Source organism: Megalobrama amblycephala, linkage group LG13 (genome assembly GCF_018812025.1).
Source record: "Megalobrama amblycephala isolate DHTTF-2021 linkage group LG13, ASM1881202v1, whole genome shotgun sequence".
NCBI classification, from domain to species: domain Eukaryota; kingdom Metazoa; phylum Chordata; class Actinopteri; order Cypriniformes; family Xenocyprididae; genus Megalobrama; species Megalobrama amblycephala.
The window spans coordinates 32,600,061-32,608,413 of record NC_063056.1 but is presented as its reverse complement, the minus strand read 5'-3'; the positions used below and the strand labels follow the sequence as shown (position 1 = coordinate 32,608,413).

Genomic DNA, 8,353 nt, shown 5'->3' with positions numbered 1-8,353 from the left:
TTGTGTATTAAATCAAGTTTATTTGAAATATCATTCAGTCAAATACAAACACAAACACAGCCATATTACTACATACTACATGGTTTCATTTTACTACACATCAAGAGATCACTGAGAACAGGCACAATGTAAATCTCACATGCTGTCATAAAGACAAAGATCTACAGACACAGAACGAACGACACATGCTTCCACAAGAGGATTTTACATCACCAAAGTCGAGCCCTTGACTGAGGGTTCAACCTCTGACCTTTAGTCATTAGGGTGTCCATGATTTTGGTCACAAGTGGTGGCACTTACAGAGTTGGCAGTCATCATAGCTTTCCTGAAGAATCAGTACGGATAAAACGAGATGACAAAAAAGCCAAGCGATGCTGTTTAATTATTCACTGGTGTTTAAATTCTCATTACTCTGCTTTAGAGGAGTTTCACTGAACATGGGCCACATTTATCAAGCCAGGATATTTTTTTTTTTGTAAGCATATATATATATATATATATATATATATATATATATATATATATATATATATATATATATATATATATATATATCATTTGGCCTACTTACAATGTTGTTAGATTTTTACGGTTTCAAATTGCAATTCAAATGAACAAATATCAACTTGACAAAATGTTGCCCATATGTCCTCATGTGGCTAAAACAAACATGTTGACCAATATAAAGTTTCATGCAAAAGGTGGTACAAAATTCTACAAAAGTCAGAATCACAGAACCTTCTTACCGTTCCCATTCCCCATAATTCCTTTTCCGTTTCTTTTATGTACCTAATGCTGAATTTCACATATCCTAAGAATGATAAACACATTTACCCCTCTCTAACATACATCTATAACATTGGATTCTGGTCAAGATTTCTGGGTAGACATTTAATTAGACTTACATGCTAAGAAGCTTCAGTTTGTAAGAGCAAAAATTAATGAGGTACGAATAACTATTAAGTTGAGCATTCAAAATTACAGCAGTCCTAGTGAGAGCAACAGCCAAGCAAAAAACAAGATTTTATCCATTTTATTTTCAAAAAGTTATTTACAACTTCACAAAAGTTTTTTTCTCTTTTTTTTCTGTAGTTGTGGTTGTTTACCTGTGAGTGGTTTGTAGTTTGTAGTTAGCAGTTGGTGTAAAAGTGTGCTAAAACTGTGCCCTTCTGCACTGAACATCTTTTATTTTGTCAGTTTCCAGCATGGATCATATTCTGGGCCTGAACGCCAGCACCATAATATTGATTTGCTGTAGAGTGAGGGATGGGCGTCAGCTCCTGAGAGAAAACAGTGAATTGGACAGTCAGTTTCATTATAAATTAGCTTTAAAACATTACCAGATATCTAACAGAACATAATTATCTGATAATGGGATCTCCTTAATAGCAGTGCTGAACTACGTACCTTAATGGCACTAACAGAAAGGGCGTAGACGCCAAAAAGAGACACAACCAAACCAATGATACATGCTAGCACCAGGAAACCGATCAGTGTTCCCAAGATCCCATTCACTAAGAACTGTAATACAAACCACAAATACAATAATATAATCCAACAGCACAATTCGATGATAAAGCAATATACCTGTATTTTATGTCTTTTTACATGGTAAATAATAATCATATTCAAAATAATGAACAATGAATATGAACAGAGAGGGAAAATGGAAAATGTTATACTTCAATTAATCATTCCAAAAGTCTAATTTAGTGATAGACTAGTACATTTTTATTACGCATAATTTCTATTTTCACACTTTTTTAAGTAAATGTAATTGTAGAGTATATGCATTTATTTAATTTGCTATATAATTACCTACAAAAGTGTTATTTTAGTAATATTTATATACTATTATAGTATATTATCTTTCATTTTTATACAATCAGTTTACATTTTAATTTTACTCATTTTAGTCATTTTAGTTCAATTTAGATTTTTTTTTTTCAGTTTTAGTTTTAGTAGTTTTAGCACTTCAGCTTAAATTTTTATAATGTTAATTTTAAAATAATGAATATATTTTATTTCAGCTTTATTTCAATTAACAAAAATATTTTTAATAATTTTAGTTAGCAATAACAAAATCAATACATCAACATTATATGGTCACATTGCTCTTTCGTTTGCCATTGAGAAGCTCACATTATTTGACCACAAAATCAAAGCAAAGTTATCCTAAATGAATAAACGCTAGTGAGTTCTCTCCTAAAACACTGAGAAATGTGCATTAAATCTGTGTTTGTCTAAATTCAGATTAGATTCATCTTGAACCGAATTACAGTTTTAATCCTGTTCAGGATGTGTTTGTAGTATTCCCTGCTGCATCGTAAAGCTTGTAATGTGACTCACCTCTTTATGTCCCCCTTTCTCTCCTTCTCCACAGCAAGCCCAAACAGAGTGAAGTGGGTCACAACACCACTGAAACAAGCAGGACAGAGCCTGGAGTCACATCTCTCTTTCTGCTCACACACACTCAACCACAGTCTACCGTCTGTTCAGATCGATGCACGGCTTCCTGATTCCTGCTCTCAAAATCATCGGCTTTTCAGCTCTCAGTTTTTTTAACAAAGCAAGGTTGAAGTATAACATTTTCCCATTTTTTAATATATATAATAACCGATTATATGATCTGTTTTGTTTATAGTATAGTAATCTTCTTTCACTTGTGGGAATGTAGATGCCTTGGCTCGAGGATGAACAGGATGGGGCGTCTCTGTTTGTTTACCTCTGTGTCCCTGTAGTAGTACGACTCTCCTCTGAATGGGATGTGTCTGGCCATGAGCCCAAATCCAACAATATCAAATGCTGCTGTTAGTAACTGCAGAACAATGGTTGTCAGCACCTGCGACAAACGAACAGACATGTATTTCAACAATAAATAATAAATCTCCAATCTCCTACTAATAATCTCATTTCCGGTAATGAATGTCTGGTGAAGGTCATGGGACTGAAACGTTGGGATAAATACAATTTTTTGATAATTTTGTAAACTCTGATCTTTTGATTTCAAATATGAATGCTCAGAAATATATGGAAAATCCAAACTGCCCCTAAATGACATGTAAAAACACAAAATGTGATTGGTCAGTCAAATCGCATACTCTCTAGATTAAGTACTTATTTTGAATAAGTAAATAAAGTATGTTCTGTATAGTATGAGTGTGTGTAATCTAGACGTACTGCATCCACCATGTTGTCCTTATCATGTGACCTACCAGCATCAGTTACGTCGCTTCACTGCCATTCACAAATCCTCTCCCGTGGCTTCATGGGATAGTAAAGTGTCCATCGCATGCACACTTCAGAATCTAACCAGAAGTAGTAAGTCTGTGTACTTTTTTGCCTACTTTTTTATGAGTACTGTGAATTCGGACATACTTCTTTTGTAACATACTGTTTTTCGCCTACTATATAATAGGGAAGTATGCGATTTCGGATGCAGCCAATTTCTTGCAGTCTAAATGGGCAGTTCTTGGCCAAAATAATATGTAAAGAAGACCTTTGTCATTAGAAGTTTGACTACACAAGACTACTGTTGCTGAGCTTGCATTTAACTTGGTCAATACAGGACGGGGTGCAAGGTCCTTTCAGACGGAGGGACCTTAAAGGATTTTAAATGAGGAGAGCAAGACTGACATGATTTGTGTCAACTGACTGCAGTTGTTTAAAATTTCCTGTATGCATTCAAGAGTAGATGTTAATATGAATATTTATATTTGGAGTTTCAGGGGGCGTTTACTGGACACCGTTTTCAGCTAAAACTTTTTAAGCGTTTTGGCCATTCATGTACGCAACAACATTGTTTTAGGGGCCTGAAAACGTTAACTTGTACCGTTATCGTCTCTGTGTAAATTACAAAAACGCAAATTTGTGAAAACGTGACATCACGCGAATGCGTATACTTGTTCAGTCTATGCATGAGCGAATACTTGACAACCAAACAACAATGGCGGTGTCATGACAAATCGGGTCCTCCCTTGAAATCAGGTCTCCACAAACTGTCAGGTGATGATTATCTCAAGTATATACGAATTATATTAATTTAAAATACACATATAGCTTACTATATAATGCGTAAGAAAACAAATTAGTGCATAATAAATCCAACTGAATGTAATTTCTTACACTTAAATGTTAATTAATAAAGAATATTAATAATAGCCTATTGAGTGAATAATTGAAAATCATTCATTTGTTTTATTTATAACTGAAATATTTGGACATTTAACACTTAACTACATTAAAGATTATTGTGAATACATGTAGAGTAAGTGCAAATGCATGTATAAACTAAGCTATAAGGCTAATCGGTATCTGTATGCTATGCTAAGCTAACTAATACAGAAAAATATGGTCATTATAACAGTTGAAACAGCATTTATCATAACATGATTTTGTAGGGGTTGTACTCAGATGCTAAAGAGAGTAAATTAAAAGCAATTCAAATCAATGGGATTGTTTGGGGTCTTAATGGAGACCCAATTTCAGGGGGAACCAATTTGTCGTTACAGCGGACTACAGAACGGTTTTTGTGCTGCTCAAGATATCGAGTTTATTGACGCTTCTCCAGCAAAGTGTGGATTTACTGCACCACTACTACAGCCAGCAGAGATGCATTATTTACATACGTAGAAGAATGCGTATGTGTCTTTTACAGTCTATGGTATGTGCGCAGGCACGTAGTGTTTCTTTTCAATGTGACATTGCCAACTACTGGCCTGGCATGCATAATACAGCGCTTTTAGTCGTTTTCGTGGATACGTGTGAACGGGGATCATTTTGACAATGTTGTCATCTATATGTGAAACTTTTCAAAAAATGCAACTTTGTCATAACTGTACTAACACTTTTAGGTTCAATGGTTCTGTTCATGTCAAAATGGTTCTATATAAGGAGAAATGTCTTGAATGATTTCATAATACAATGATATTTAATGGTTATTTCAATTTTTTCTAGTGATAAAGTATGTTCACCAGCTGTTTAATTAATAACATTTAATTACAATTAAAAATTAATTAAAACAAAATGAATTAATTAGAACTAAACCAATAATGGGAACCCCTAAAATGTTCTATATGAAGCAGATAACAGTTTAAGTTTCTATATAAAACCTTTTCTTCTAAGAGTGTACTAAGTGTATAAGCTAACTGCAACCTGTTCATGCTTCTTTTTCTTACACTTTCCTATTTTCAGATGATTTTAATATTTGTGTGTCCATACCAGGCATTTAGTTGGCTTCCTCCCGGTGTGCACCAGGACAACACCAGTTATGACAAGCTGTAGGAAACAATGCCATAGGTCACATTACTGATTTTAAACATCACAAATCTACCCACATGTATGTGCATTTGTACCTGAGCACCATTGATGATGAGGATGATGATTTCCCGCTGGATATGATAGTGCAGCTTATACACAACTGAGCTCAAAATGACAGTCAACACTCCAATTATGATCTCAATAGCCTAAACCAAATTAAAGAAAAATATTAGAATTGCAATTGTTGTTTAATTTCATTTTTAATTGTTTTAATTTTATTTTATTGAGTCTGTCAGTATGTGTGTGTTTCATTTCAGATATGGGTGTGTCCTTGGATGATGGCCAGATGTCTTTTAATAAATAAACTACGTGTGCATTGTGCATTTATATTAAACTTAAACCTAAATATTATCTTCTATAAGGACAGCACTGGTTGAATGACTAAAATCTCATATGCAGCATTCCAATAATATGTAAACAATCTGCTCAGTCTATAACATCCAGCATGATACAGGCTAGTTAATAAAACATCTGTAATGGCAGAGGTAAAACAGCAGCAAATATCGATAGAATAATGTGATAGTGTGCTGTAGGGAAACTCACGCCAAGTGTCTTGGGTTCTGCGCGTTTAAAAGCTTTAATCTGAGACGCGTACAGCGACATCCTGATAGATCACCAATCACTCATCAATACCACACGATCCGCTGCAAACACAAGCACAACAGCATGCATCAACAAAACATGCTGGTATGGCGTGGAGACGAGCTAATGCATTCCTCATGCATATTGAGAATAATATTTTCAATCCACACATGTGTACTATCAGGCTCTTGTGTGTGATGAGGAGCGCTCGCTTACCTTTGCGCACTGGCGTTCTGCACTCTGCAGCAGAGTCTGAGCGCGCGGCGGCTCTCCGCAGTGTTGATGTCATGAGGGGAGGCGGCGGCTAAACAAGGAGAAATTCAGGTTGGCTCGGTCCCGAGCACAACTCATTCATCCCACCGGCCCTTTTTCTAGAAAATACCCTTGCAAGCGCTCAAGAGTGGGTATTTTTATCTAGGTTATGAATTATGTAGAGGATAAGAGCTGAGTGTGCTTTGAGAAACTGCAGACTAATACATTCGTGGAACATCTGTTTATTATCTTCTTCCTAAATAATGTCTTGCATATATGGGTTATGGATGGGTGTGTATGTCTTAGTAAAGTAGTGGTTTTCAACCAGGGGTCCGGGGCCCACTAGGGGGCCTCAGCAAACTTCCAAGGGGATAGATAACTTAAAGGCCCCTTTTACAAGAATTGTAATATAAGTATCTGGTGTCCCCAGAATGTGTCTGTGTTTCAGCTCAGAACACCCCACAGATAATTTATTATAACTTTAAAGGTGCCCTAGAATTAAAAATTTAATTTACCTCGGCATAGTTAAATAACAAGAGTTCAGTACACGGAAATGACATACAGTCTCAAACTCCATTGTTTCTTCCTTATATAAATCTCATTTGTTTAAAAGACCTCCGACGAACAGGCGAATCTCAACATAACACCGACTGTTACATAACAGTCGGGATTATTAATATGTACGCCCCTAATATTTGCATATGCCAGCCCATGTTCAAGGCATTACACAAGGGCAGGACGTCTGGATGCGCACAGCTGAATCAACAGACTAGGTAAGCAAACAAGGACAATAGCGAAAAATGGCAGATGGAGCAATAATAACTGACATGATCCATGATATTTTTAGTGATATTTGTAAATTGTCTTTATAAATGTTTCGTTAGCATGTTGCTAATGTACTGTTAAATGTGGTTAAAGTTACCATCGTTTCTTACCATTCACGGAGACAAGACTGTCGTTATTTTCATTTTTTAAACACTTGCTGTCTGTATAATTCATAAACACAACTTCATTCTTTATAAATCTCTCCAACAGTGTGTAATGTTAGCTTTAGCCACAGAGCATACTATCAAACTCATTCAGAATCAAATGTAAACATCCAAATAAATACTATACTTACGCGATTAGACATGCTGAATGACGAACACTTTGTAAAGATCCATTTTGAGGGTTATATTAGCTGTGTGAACTTTGTTTATGGAGTTTAAGGCAAGCACGAGCTCCGTGGGTGGGGAGCACCAGAATTTAAAGGGGCCGCAGCCTGAATCAGCGCATATTTAATGATGCCCCAAAATAGGCAGTTAAAAAAATGAATTAAAAAAAAAATCTATGGGGTATTTTGAGCTGAAACTTCAAAGACACATTCAGGGGACACCTTAGACTTATATTACATCTTTTAAAAAGAAGTTCTACGGCACCTTTAAATTTATCAAAACACACCATTTTTCTTTGTGTTCCTTTAAATGCGAATGAGTTGCTGCTCTTAGCCAGCTTTGCAAAGAGGGCGGAGCTTTTGGTTGCTCAACAACAACAAAGCTGGAGAATCTCACACAGCCAAAATGACGATTGTCAGTAATGGTGTTCAGCCTTACATTGTTCAAACCAGAGTCAGACACTGATGGAGAGATTCAGAAAGAAGTTATAACTTTTAGAATGAAACTGAACATTTCTGAATGGTTAGTGGATAAATTTATGTAGCTGCTGTGGAGTTGATTCAACTCATCGACTAGCATGTGCCGTCATGTTAATCTTTTGTGTAAACCCTGCGTTGAATTGACTCTAGTTTAAAATGACGGCATGGTAACAACAAAGCAGCCCAACATGGCCTCTCCCCCTTTGTTGCGTGTTCTCGGGGGCAGTGTTTATGTCAATTTTAGGGTTAGTGCCAGCCATTTGTTGTAGTCCTTAAACAGTGATTTCTGTAAAAGAAAATATCTCCATTTGCATTGAACTTTGAGCATCATAACTTTGCAGATGTTGTTTATTATCAAACTGCAACATTACACACTAACTAAAGTTAAAAAAGTGAAATCATAATCAACCACTATGGAAAAAATGGAGAAAAGTGGAGAACCTTGGAGTCAAAAAGATTGATAACCACCAGAGTAACGCATATACGTCAGGCAACTAGTGTTTTATTGGCTAAAAGCAGGGTGCGAATTATCGAGGTTTGGGGGTTCTGAGTCTGACCAACCTAATT

General features: G+C 35.9%; 1 protein-coding gene across 3 annotated transcripts; it reads right to left on the bottom strand.

Moving 5' to 3' along the window:
- On the bottom strand, positions 1-6,272 carry si:dkey-7j14.5 (uncharacterized protein LOC556563 homolog). 3 transcript variants are annotated; one of them, XR_007179217.1, is made up of 9 exons: positions 6,118-6,272; positions 5,863-5,963; positions 5,355-5,465; positions 5,221-5,277; positions 2,726-2,842; positions 2,350-2,418; positions 1,408-1,521; positions 1,107-1,280; positions 1-325 (listed from the first exon to the last, which is right to left on the bottom strand). XR_007179217.1 is itself a non-coding variant. In XM_048154031.1 (8 exons), the coding sequence occupies exons 2-8, from the start codon at positions 5,920-5,922 to the stop codon at positions 1,194-1,196; spliced, it is 615 nt and encodes a 204-aa protein (XP_048009988.1). In that variant the 5' UTR covers positions 5,923-5,963; positions 6,118-6,272; the 3' UTR covers positions 1-1,193. The 3 variants fall into 3 exon arrangements, 2 of the variants coding, with proteins under 2 accessions (XP_048009988.1, XP_048009989.1); XM_048154031.1 differs by having other exon boundaries at positions 1-1,280; XM_048154032.1 differs by lacking the exon at positions 2,350-2,418 and having other exon boundaries at positions 1-1,280.
- Positions 6,273-8,353: the final 2,081 nt, after the last annotated feature.

Bases quoted from the DNA above. Each gene is read 5' to 3' on its own strand.
- si:dkey-7j14.5 (XM_048154031.1), bottom strand. From the start codon at position 5,922: ATGTCGCTGTACGCGTCTCAGATTAAAGCTTTTAAACGCGCAGAACCC. The intron at 2,419-2,725 runs GTAAACAAACAG...TGCTTGTTTCAG, and splicing joins ACTACTACAGGGACACAGAG to TGGTGTTGTGACCCACTTCA. The intron at 1,281-1,407 runs GTACGTAGTTCA...GTTTTCTCTCAG, and splicing joins TTTCTGTTAGTGCCATTAAG to GAGCTGACGCCCATCCCTCA.